At 43.4% G+C, this 12291-nt stretch overlaps 3 protein-coding genes across 4 annotated transcripts; all 3 read right to left on the reverse strand.

The window, feature by feature from the left end:
- Positions 1-213: 213 nt before the first annotated feature.
- Positions 214-1833, reverse strand: zbtb2a (zinc finger and BTB domain containing 2a; the record flags this gene model as incomplete). Its single annotated transcript, XM_080849816.1, has 2 exons — positions 214-1495; positions 1661-1833. 2 exons carry the CDS (start codon positions 1831-1833, stop codon positions 214-216), a joined length of 1455 nt encoding a protein of 484 aa, XP_080705942.1.
- Positions 1834-4121: 2288 nt separating this feature from the next.
- rmnd1 (required for meiotic nuclear division 1 homolog) lies at positions 4122-8531 on the reverse strand. Of its 2 annotated transcripts, XM_080849726.1 has the most exons (12): positions 8403-8531; positions 7597-8040; positions 7370-7478; positions 7179-7254; positions 6854-6893; positions 6649-6749; positions 6054-6160; positions 5875-5939; positions 5684-5760; positions 5414-5534; positions 4538-4654; positions 4122-4250 (listed from the first exon to the last, which is right to left on the reverse strand). In XM_080849726.1, exons 2-12 carry the CDS (start codon positions 8032-8034, stop codon positions 4218-4220), a joined length of 1284 nt encoding a protein of 427 aa, XP_080705852.1. In that variant the 5' UTR covers positions 8035-8040; positions 8403-8531; the 3' UTR covers positions 4122-4217. The 2 variants fall into 2 exon arrangements, with proteins under 2 accessions (XP_080705852.1, XP_080705851.1); XM_080849725.1 differs by lacking the exon at positions 4122-4250 and having other exon boundaries at positions 4351-4654.
- A 1861-nt stretch (positions 8532-10392) lies between these two features.
- LOC308374785 (proton-coupled zinc antiporter SLC30A1-like) lies at positions 10393-12055 on the reverse strand (the record flags this gene model as incomplete). The annotated part of the gene is made up of 2 exons (XM_080850722.1): positions 10393-11261; positions 11485-12055. 2 exons carry the CDS (start codon positions 12053-12055, stop codon positions 10393-10395), a joined length of 1440 nt encoding a protein of 479 aa, XP_080706848.1.
- Positions 12056-12291: the final 236 nt, after the last annotated feature.

The following is a 12291-nucleotide window of genomic DNA, read 5'->3' on the forward strand; positions in this document are numbered from 1 at the left end:
AGACAAAACGTACTCAGGACTCAGGTTATTTACAAAAATCTGTTTATTGTCAACAAATATAGTAAAAAAAATTGTTAAGTGTTGTCCAGACAAAAAGGATCAATATGAATATGAAAATCAAATACCACATTGCATAAGGTGAAACTACATGAAAACCTGTAAGCTTTCGGTACATAGACAACGTGGTGCGAGAAAAACATTTTAGGCCCAAATTCAGCTTTCATCTGCATCGGGATGGACCGGGCTTGAGCCTCTTGATCCACTGCTCTGGGTCTTGTCTTGTGGCCGTACAAAACCCTGGGCATTGATAGCCTGGCTGCAGTGATGTTTAAAGACCTCAGCAGGGCTACAGAAGAGGGTGGAACAGGAATGGCACTTATACGGCCGGCTGGAGGGAAGGAAGAGGGCCTCAGTCTGGCTGCCTTCCACCCCATCACACAGCAGTAGACACTGAGGGTCCACCATGGTGTAGGCGTCCTGCGTGAGCAAGCGGCAGGTGTGGCGTGCCGCCTGACTGGCACGGCAGAAGGACTTGTGGCAGGCACTGCAGCGGTAGGGCTTGCCCGTGTGGGTGTACATGTGCTCGCGCCAGTGGCTGCGCTGCAAGAACTTACGCCCGCAGGTCGGGCACTGGAACCGTCGCCGTTTGGCATCGCTCACATCTACCACAGACACGTCCTCAAGGCGGTCAATGTCAGCAATGTCTGAAGGTGGAGGTGTGGACTCTCCACCCTGCTGCAGCAGCAGGGCTGGCAACTCCCCGTCGCTGTTGACAACATCACTGTCGGCACGCACCGTCTCTTCCTCTGCTTCAGGCTCAGCAAGGGAGCTGTCAGGTGTTGCATCTCCACTTCTGTGTCCACTCGGCTCCTGCACCTGCAGCTGTGAGCCCACATGCTCCCCCTGCTGGTGACTGTAGGTAGTGAGACTCAGCTGTGCTCCCTGCTGCATGTGCAGGACCATGTGCTCCCTCAGCTGACTGCGCTGGGTGAACAGGCTGCCGCAGCGGCTGCAGGTGTGGTGCTTCCTGCGGGAGGCGCTGCGCGGAATTATGCCCACTTGCATGTGTGGATGCGGAGGGCATGCAGAAGGGGCTGTGGGACTACAGGGCACCTTCCTCTCTGCAGACACATGGGGAGAATCGGAAACAGCCATCTCCACACCAGCAAGCTCCTGTTTGGGTACACAGACAACATTTTCAGTGGGCAGGGGTGAGGAGGGGGGGAGTTTGCGCTTGCGGGGGGAGGAGTTGCTGGAGTGGTGCTCAGCAATCTGAATGCCGTAGAGGGAGTTGGTTAGCACAGCAGACTGTGCGCTGTGCTGCAGGTCCAGGCTGGCTTCCTGTAGAAGAGGGTAAGCATGCAGGAACTTGACACCCTGCTCCAGTCGCAGCGGGTCAATTAGCTGGGGGGTCAGCTTTCCAGTGTACATCAGGTTCAGGAGGTAGCTGAAGATCTCTGGCTGGATGTCTGCCGGCTTCAGACGTACACACTCACTGCAAGATACACAAAACATGCACTAATGTCTAAGCTTTGCATGGCAAGCAAACACAGCATTTCCTTTCAACTTTCTTTGAGATAACGTTACAAGACATGCAGCACAGAAGCCGTCATCCAGCTGTATGCTTAAGGCCGTTTCCCCACCAAGAGAACCAAAGTACCTGTCCTGATGAATGAAAAGCATTCTGAAGTAGTTCGAGAAGGCAGCCAGGACAGCCTTGTGGGCTTTGAAGAAAACATCTCCAATGACTACAGTGCAGTCGCACAGGAACCCAAACTCCCTCTGAGCATTCAGCCTTTGTAGGAGAACCAGACCATGATGGGCCAGCTCCATCCTTACATCACTGCAAATGTAGGAACACACACATGCATATGAAATAAACACTATAAACAGTCCAAGCTCAATAACAACAATAACAACAACAAGCAAATACAGGAAGCTACATGACATACAGCCAAAATATAAGGTCGTATTTTCCATTTTAACGAAATCTACTCAATTAGAGGACATTTTATTTTATTTTTTTACCTCAAGAAGGAAATGTTCTGACGTTACTTATTAGCCAGGTTTAAGCTTCTGTAAGCGATGTTAGCAAAACGTGCTAACTTCCGACAGACTTGTCGAACTTCCCCACCTCCATTAAATGCACCGTTGGTTAATGTACCTACATTAGCATACAGGCTGGCCCACCTCCGAAAGTGTGCTGAATGATGGGTTAATTCAGTCGGACCATTTATTTTAGTTTCTGCTAACAGAGACAAAGTGAGTCCCATTGAACCTGATGCAGTTTAACATAACATTTTTCGTGAAAGCTAGCGATAGACAGCTAGGTCCTATAGGAATGTAAATACTGTGAGACGGTCAGAACGAGGTCACAATTTCAAGAGCTTAAAAAGTGACATGAAAACATTAACCAGGCGGACAGGTAACGTTAACGTTGCCATCACACGTCATTCTGTGGCTTGAGCTTTGTATGTTTTTAGAAGTCACTGATGATGGTCGTACTATCCAATTGAAACACACTAACAAAATGTCAAGGTACAAGGTTGTTTTTTTTTGTAAAAGTTACTTATTTCAGTTAACTTTACACAAAAGCTATCTATACGAGACTTTAAACAGGCACAAGAATTTTGCTAAGCACAGATAAGAAAGGCTTGTCTTGTTTGTCCCGCACGGTAAGGGACGACGCGTTTAGTGCAGATTCAGTCAATTATACGATTTAAATAGTTCTGTTTGAATATTGACAACATACCTTATAATTGTTCGTCAAATGCAGATGATACAACTGAAGTAGTAGAGCTGAGCAGTCGTAACAACTGTAAAATTGTTCTTTTCCTGTGTAATACGGAGACACTGGATGTTGGTGCTTTCCGGAGCATTTACGTTGTGATCACGTGACTATTTTCGCGCGCCTTGAGGTTAGTTAGGGCGCCTCAAAAACCGCTTTTCCCCCTCGCGCGCGCGCGGTCCTGGCTCCAAGCACACTCGAGTTATGTAATACAATATCCCAATATAACTATAGTAGGTTGGCCTTGTGCTGATTAAAGTAATTATACATGTATGCTTTGTTAATTGCCAAGTGACACCAGCCTGCGTGAGCAGCAGATGCAAACATACATTACGGGAGTAGTTAGTAGTAGGAGTAGTAAGCATGGAACATGTTAGTGACGCTGAAAGGTTACCCAAGAACATAATATAATGTCTATCTAATTAAAAAAGAAACATTTGTATTCTAATAAACACCTATAGGTAACTTGGCCATAGCACACCAGTTAGACCATAAAAGAGAAAGACTTCGGATTTGTACTTTTTGTAGGCTATTAGGCCTACACCTCACATCATATTCGCCGCCATGTGAAATAGAAAAAACAACCAGTGCATAACACTATGACAATCCCTGTCAACTGGCTTCTCTCAAGACTATGTCGCAGTCCATTCTTCACTAAAAAATATTATTTACTTTGTGGCCACAATGCCGCCTGGTAGCTTTGACCTTGACTGCAAAGGTAGCGTAAATCAGGTTTGTGCGACATAGCAGAGTTCCTTATTTTAGGAAAATTCAAATTAAAGGACCAATTCAAATGTGGGACATTTACACAATATGTGGGATGCCCGGCGAAAGGGTCAAAATAGCTGTGATTCCACTGCCGGGCCAGTGGGAGCTAGGGCTATCTTGGGTAACTGGGTCTAGTGGCCTCAGGCCCCATGACACGACCACAAAAAACATTTGCGTTGCTGCCTTGGTCATTCATCCGCCCTTTTTAGAAGCGAGTGGGAAGTTCACGCTAAGATATCGATGAAGTCGAAAGTGCCAGGCACATAAGACCTACTGTAGTTTAAGTTAAGAAAGGGAATATAATGGAGATGCTGTGCCGTAGGACTACAACACACAGCGGGACACCTGGTCACTCTGTCATTATTACAGTTTAGGCTATTGTTAAACAAATAAGAGATCTCATGTCAGAGAGGTAAACAAGAGACAACTTTACTTATTAAGGCGTATCAGTTTGTGATCTGTTAATTTACCTGCAAAGTTACCTGTTGTCTGGAAAGATATGTCTGTACATCATAATGTGTCATGTATCATAATGCCACGTGATAGTAAATGGAGAACACGCTGTTAAGTACTTCATTTATTTATACTTCCAAGATTTTTTTTTTAAGTTTGTGCAAATGACAAAAAAACATTCTTGTGCCCAGGCCACCAAAAGTGTTCTTCAAAAGATCACCCTGGCAAGCTCAAACATCACCTAAAAGGGACAGAAACGGCAACAAATAAAATCATCATACATCTTGCACCAGCTGTCATGAAATAAAGTTTACATACCTGGTTGAACTCCTTAAAGAGAAACTGCATCCTAACATGTGTTTTTTGAGCTGTGCACTTAATAATATGACATAAACTGTGACTAAACACATCAATGCTGGTTTTAATCATCATTTTATGGGTTGAAAATGGCTCAACACACCATCTACTATTTTAAATAACCTTGAGCCTAGAAAAGGCGTGTGCTGTAAAGAGTCTGGAGAATCTGACCTCAATGGTGATGAGGATGACAATCATCCACTCCAGTCTCAGACTGTGCTTCTCACTCAAGTGGTTCCTCATCAGGTCAGTGAGCTCTGTACAGTGCTGCAGCTTCTCATTCACAACCTAAAGAAAAATGGACCAATCAGAAAGGTGTCAGAAATCTGACAGAACTGCCCTAAAAGTAATGTATAGAACTGTGAAAACGAATAACTCCTCCTTTACTCAAACTATGTGTTTATGTCAGTGTTGGCTGTCATGCAGCAACAGTAAGAACAAGCCATATGCTGTATAAAGGGTTCATTACATATAAATTGTTATTACACGGCTCTTCTTAATGCTGTAGAATGCTCCATTCACTTGAATGGGGCTTCCCAACGTTCTGCGGTCAACTATTTTCCGATAACTGACCGTTGCTATGCAGTTAATGACCGCTGTCAAGGAAAGTGGCCTTTTTGCCTCTGATTCACATCTTTCGTAGCACTCCGCAAGTAGTACGGTAACTTATCAAGGGAGTTTCAGCGGACGGTTGAGCAGCTGTGTTCTAAAGAATGTTCAACTGTCTTTGAAGTTCAACGTCTTTGGCGAACTATTTCTCTGCTTTTTAACACTACGTATAGTAACAAAAACAAATACATTGTAAAAAGACACACTGTGTTAAGTAATTGTTTTAGTTTTAGCCGTATAATAAGCGGGATAATGTATAGAACGCCGGTCATTGTCGGGAAAATAAGCCCCGACAGGGCGAACAGCACCCCGACGCGAAGCGGAGGGGTGTTGATTCACCGTGAAGGGGCTTATTTTCCCGACAATGACCTGCGTTCTATACATTATCCCTTACATATTCTACAGTAATCTAAACCATTCATATCACAGGTACCCTACCTTCACCCTACGGTTGATGCTGAGGAACTGGCAGGTTTTGTCATACAGCTGCTCCAGGTCCTCTCTGTCCCAGTAGAAGTCTGGGGTGATCAGCAGGTCGGAACTTAGGTTTATACAGTGCCTTCAAGAAGTAAACAAGCTATTTTAAACAAACAATAATGACTCGTAATGGTCTGGTCAGTGACTTGGAAAAAACATCTGTATGACCTGTGTTGTGCTAACTCAACAGAGACTTGAGAGGTCGGGTTTGCTGCACGGTTTTAATTTTACCTTAAAGAGAAAAGTTCTCCAATTTTCTGCAGGACATCAGACCTAGAGAGTTTGACCCTCTGGCCAGATTTCAGCATCTGTGAAGCACAAAGGTTAAAATGAAAGAGAGAAAAAAGTCTGAACATGTAAGGGTATGGAATGAGTTGTTTTTCCCCCCACAAAATATCAAGAAAAATAAGCCTGCAAAGCACCTCTGGGATTGACTGGATTGACTCCACAAAATTGTCCAAAGAGACTTCCCATATGGCCAACTTAACTAGGAAGTAGGATAGAGATGAGATTTCAGACCAAATTTACCCATCCTCTACTGGCCATGTAAAGACAATCTGTATACATGATCAAACTGACCAAGGGAACTTAAAACACTTACCAGATAGAGACAGAGCATTGGAGAAGGCAAACTTTTCCAGAACCAACTGTTCATAGTCCATATCACCATTGAGAAGGAAACGTCCACGATGAAGCTTGGAGTTTCCCCTTGGATGAAGCAAATGGAGGATGTAGCATTCCTTGGTTATCAATTACATACTATGCATGTAACTGAACTAGGTATTTAAGGGGAGATAGCAAAAAGCATTTTGAGTATTCTGTAGCCAGACTTCCACATTTTGTATGTAGCATCACCCAAGCAGCCAGATATGTTCATACATATGAAGGTCTTTCACTGATATCATAACAAGTTGTAGGTATTCAGAAGAAACTACCATAAGTTACAGTACTTCACAGGTAACGATATTGCAGAGCAGGTACAAACGTTGAATAGATGTCTATTTAATTAAGTTTACAAAGATTAGTTCCTTTTTCCAAATATTATATCTCCAAAAGCGCAGAGATGAACACACATAATCAACCAACTTCCAGTTCCATCGTTGGTCTGGAAAGTGCTTCCTTACAGTGTGAATTAAATGTAATTAATGTCTTCATCTGCAGGGTATGAACACAGATCTTACTGACTTATTACATACTCTCCAATAGTGTAGTTGATCTCTTCATTTTCCCAGTAGACCAAAGCCACCTCATACGGCTGAATTTCATGTCGTTCCAGGATCCGCATCACAGACTTCATCTATGGAGGAAACCATCACAATTTTGAGATAATGGAAAGAATGACAGAGTTGACATTGTATTTGATAACATTGCTGATACCCTGAAACATTGTAACATACTTACAGTTTTCTCCTCAACATTCCAGAAAACCACAGATCCTTCCCTTCAAAACAAAATAAGTAGAGTTACTTTCATAACAGATTTTGTTGTACAAGACTCCTTAAAACAGCCTGGGCACACTATCTATGCATGTGCTCCCATATACACCTGTATTTCATTGTTTTGAACAAAATAAATCTTAGTTTTGACCACACTGTGCTCCAAACCTTAGGTGGGCACAAGGGGGCAGCATTGACACTACAGTTGCTGGTTATAATAATGGAGAGTTTGACAGTAATGATGGATGCCCTGGGCTGTCATCAATATGTACATAAAATTGCCAGTGTACCTGAAGAAGAACATCATAGCATTGTCATTTGGTTTGGATATGTTGTCTGTTCCCATCACCAGCACATTGGCGGCATCTGAAATGAGTAAATATCAAATCAATTTTGGTCTCTCTTCTAAACCTCTGTAGGTAAGTTTGTTTTCTGTTGTTGACATGACATTGTCAAGTGCTTAACTGATTGACTAACCAACCTCTTGGCAGGTCTGTAATTTCGTAGAAGCCATTGCTTATTAAGTCATGGCAGAGAGTGGGCAAATGGTACTGGTCCGCAGTTGCAAAAGCAATGCTCTGCATTACATCCTGTAGGAAAATGAGGGCATAGACAGACAATAAAATTAATATATATAATGTATCAATATACGATAAAAGCAAGTCTATGTGTCAACGAGTTTATACTGCAGATCAATAGTGGAGTCACCAAGTCCTCCTCTGGCACTGGCTGATTGGCTCTTGATGGCTGTTTCGTTCTAGGGCCTTTTATGGTTCGTTTACCGGGCAGGCCACCCTCTTTCAGCACCGACTTGTTGGCAGTGGTAGATCTGAAGCGCATCTGCATCAGCCATGTCCTCCATGGTTCATCTCTCAACTTTAACACTGTTGGAGATCTATGGCTAAAGTTATCCGCGCAGAACAGAGGTTTTGGTACCGATCCATTAGTTTGAAGTGCAGTGGTCCCACGTTGTGTGTAATTTCGCATGTAGATGGGACAGGTGTACTTCACCAATCCTTGTGGCGGGGTACTCTCGCGTTGAAAACAAGAAATATGGTGTGACGTTCCCCAACTCATGGGGGCACATGTACACAATGCTCTCCTGCCCACGGGCGTGAAAAACGTCCATAGCAGCCGAGGAGCCATCACTACCTGCAAGTTGACCAATAAAGAGTAGCGTTAGGAAAGTTTGGTTTGTTAACTTTAGTAACCTGTCTATGAAATGTGTTTGCAGAAAGCTGACCTTGACTTGATTTAGCTAACTAAGCTAAGCATATAACATTCTTTAGGTCTGGAATACTTAGGTTCTGACATGCCGTTTTAACGATACTGATTGATTAAGTAGATGAATAGGTGGATAACCAGAAAGTTAAAAACAAAACGCTCGCGTGAAATAGCTTGAAAATAACATGCTGGTTGGCTAGCTAACGTCAACATTGCTAGGTACCTTAATCAGCTAACAACATGCACCTGGACAAACTGTCAGTGTTTGGTATGCAGGCGAAACGACATACCTGGCCAACCCTACTGTAAACTGTAATCGGTTCATGGACGGCATTAATGCCGGATAAAACTCAATAAATTGCAATTTGGAACACCAGTATCCAGCGCCAACATCTTCCATAGATCAACAATTCTTTTTCTACCATCTTACTATTCTTACCAACTAGAACGTGCATACCGCCGCCTACTGTATCGGAGACAGTAACGTTTGTATTAGTAGAGAACAGGGTGGGTGCCTGTATCTTCATGAGGATGGTCTGCTGGGCCTTATGCATTTATTAGCATTTTCACCACGGGGTGGCGGTTGGATCTATTATTGTGAGTATCATTGGACCGCACTGAAGTTGATATATCTGTTCAATGAAGGCTACTAGGGTAAAGCCATTAAAAACCTACAAATGAATTGCAGAGCAACAGTTGCACCAATATGTGTTACATTCAAAGATTCAAATACATTCTTCTGCATTGTTGGGGTCCTCCAATTTGACAAGGAGATATTAATGAACAATATGAAGAGGGCACAGTAATCCTCATACACACCTCATGGGTATCAGTGTCAGGAAAGATTCCAGTTTCATCTTATATAAATGTAAGCAGGTTTACTTTCAAATGTTTTAAAACATTATAACCAGTGCAAAAACACTGTTCATAACCACCACCATCTAAATACTGGAAACACTGGAATAAACAATTCTGTCTGACCATGAGCAATATCAGGCAGACCATAGCCCTCAGAGAGGTTGGAGGACTGTGGACTTAAGTAGATTGAATGAAAGCCTTTCTCCATTGTTTTAGCACACAGAGCTTCACAGACCACTGAAGTGATTGCATCAGACTGTACTGGGTAAACCTATTTCTCTTGCTTGATCCCCAGCCTTTTCTTTCTAAATACCACAACTGATTGCATCCAGCCACTCATATGCTAGCACACAAGGATGCAGATGAATTAAGACAGAAATAGAGACACAGCTGGTTATAGTGATCGCTCTATTGAGTGGATATGACTGTGTAAACAGCAATATGTTGCTGGTTTCAAGGTCCATGTGAAAAAAAGGACAGAGGGAGCTGTTTGCTCAGCTGTTTGTAATGCACTCATAGACCCCTGACCAGACCAATACATGCCAGCTTTGAGTATTCTCTGCACTTTCAAAATTTCTCAGATGAAAACAATTCAATTTTATTGTTCAGCAAAAGCAGATAAAATGTAAAAATGTTGGGAGAGATTGCAATTGTTCTGTTTTGTGTCCGAGCGAGGCTTGACTTCTTACCCTTTTAAAGCAGTTAAGCAATCTAGTGCATGTTAAGACATTCACATTAAAAGGTAAATTAACACTTGTAAAAATGAAAAATAAATCGATGTTAAAACTAAAAAGTACTAAAAAACTAAGAGAAAAATAAGGCATGCTGTGGGTAAGTGAATGATTACTTAAAATAAATAATTAAACTTTATTTCATGAAATTAAATCATATTCTCATATTTTTATTTTAAAGTTTAAATCTGAATATTACTAAATATACAATGCTTATTATTATTCAACATTATCTTACATATTATTTTAAAATGTTAACGTTAGCAGAAAAAGCTATATGAAGTAAACAAAAGCACTTCCAGCTCTATAATGTAGTGAGCTTCTCAGATTGCAATCACGTAAGATTACATTTGTGTTGGCAAACATCAGTGGACATACAGTATATGGCAGCTTTCTGAAGTCCAAAGAGGTAGCTTGTAGCTAAATAACCTAGCAAAGTAGTATCTTTAAACGTTTCATCAAGCCCAAGCCATGGCTTTTCTAGGTGGGGTCTCACATGATGCATGGTAGGCACATTCACATCATCTGTTGTTCCAGTCATGAGTTCTGCTGTTCATGAGTCACAAGTCTGAAGGGTCTCAATGGAGATCCCGTGATATTCCAGCAGAGAATAACAAAAATTATGGAAAAAAAGAAAGAAAGGAAGCATATCTGTACTTTAAAGTCCATCTCAGTGTTCTGACCATTGGTTTTACACTGCAGAATCTGTGTCCCTCTGCAACCTCACCTCTGCCCCCTGCCCCTCTGTGTAGATCACTGCTGTCCCAGTGGGGGACTGATACTGAACTTGTGGATCTGGGGTCTCTCTGCAACTGGTGGTTCCCACAGATGCAGCGATGGCTCCAGTCCCACAGCACTGCTTCGGGGCGCACTGGACCCGGCATGGAAGCTCACACGTAGCGCCACTGAATTCTGCTACAGTGTCACCCCCAAACTCAGGCTGGATAGTGGTGGCATGGATGCCCTCATCATGGAACATACCTTTTATGCGCTTGGCGATGTCCATGTATCCATCAGGGTTGTGGCACTTGATGTGAGCTGTGGCAATAATGCGGCTGCCGGCCAACTGCCAGACATGCAGTTCATGCACAGCCAGGACACCATCCAGGCTGCGCAGGCGCAGCTGCAGCTGTCGCACGTCCACCTGTTTAGGCACTGTCTGCAGCAGAATGAGTGCAGACTCCTTAAGCAGCGGAAAGGTGGTATACAGCAGGATGCACACCATCAGCACACACAGGGTAGGGTCAAGGTACAGCACCCAGCAGGGTCCAGCAGAGGGCATATCTGAGACGGAGGTCTCATTAAGGGGAACCTGATGAGGGCAGTGCTGGCTGAAGCAGGGGTTATTGCACAGTCCTTCTGGAGGACATGGCTGCCAAACATAGTTGAAGATGAGGGCATTTACCACCACAATGACAGAGCCCAGAGCATCTCCAAGCACATGCAGGTAGACGCCGCGCATGTTGAGCTGAGAGTCAGAGCCCTGGATGGTCTCAAGCTCCTCCAGATGCACTCCACCATTTAGATGCACCTCTACTTCCTCACTGCAGATCACCTCATCTACAAATAAAGAAAAAACATCATAGAAATAACTAATCATTACATCGGAAATGGACTAGGCCTTATTGTTAAAATATTTTTTTAGATATCAGTCAATATCTGTAGTTATGTCCCCAGCAATGCAAGACCACTTTGATTCATTATTCCTCATAACCTAAACTGTGCATACATTAGACATTTGAAAATAAGTTGGAACAAACTGGAAAAGTATATTTGTACTAACCACTTTTCTCCTGGCTGCCGGGGTTCAGCATTAAGTTACAGGACAGGTCTTCTGATGACCCATCCAGCCGAGATTTTGTGTGACTGGATTTCTCTGATGTTTTCTTCGTCGTGGTCCCGTGAGAATGAGAATGAGAATGAGAATGAGAGTGTCCATGGCCAGCGTGTTCGTGAAACAGAAAAAGACCCAACAGGTTGACAAGAAGCCCAGCGGCACCGACCCAAATAACAGCCCGGGGATTCTCGATTTCATGAGGGACCGTGTAGCGCTCCACGGCCTCCAGTAGGATAGTAAAACACAAAGCTGTCAGGAACACCGCATTAACCAAAGCTCCCATCACTTCAGCCCTGATCCATCCGAAAGTGTTCGTGGCAGTGGACCGAGTCATTTCTGCGAAGCGCATGGCAACAAGGGCCACAGCTAAAGCTATTACATCTGAGAGCATGTGAAACGAGTCCGAAAGCATGGCAAGAGAAGCGGTCATTCGACTGACCACAACTTCAACAATAAAAAAACCAAAAGTTAACGAGAGCATACACAGTAGCCGACCGCGTTTTGGTTCCCATGCCATATTTGACAACAGAGAACAGACCTGTGGCAGCAAATAAAATTGACCTCAAAAACTGCTAACTTAGTCTGGCAAGTTGGTATTGGTGGTCATAGATTTTCGATTTAGCCTAGGAAACAGACCGACGCGGTGAGAAGTAAACTATCCCGTCGCTATTGGCAACTCGCGAGACTGACCATCAAGCCATTCAAACGACGCTGCCGTCCTACAACGTCGGTTCTTCAAACTTTTTCTTCACA

The sequence above is a fragment of the Sprattus sprattus genome (assembly GCF_963457725.1).
Source record: "Sprattus sprattus genome assembly, chromosome: 13".
Lineage (NCBI taxonomy): Eukaryota > Metazoa > Chordata > Actinopteri > Clupeiformes > Clupeidae > Sprattus > Sprattus sprattus.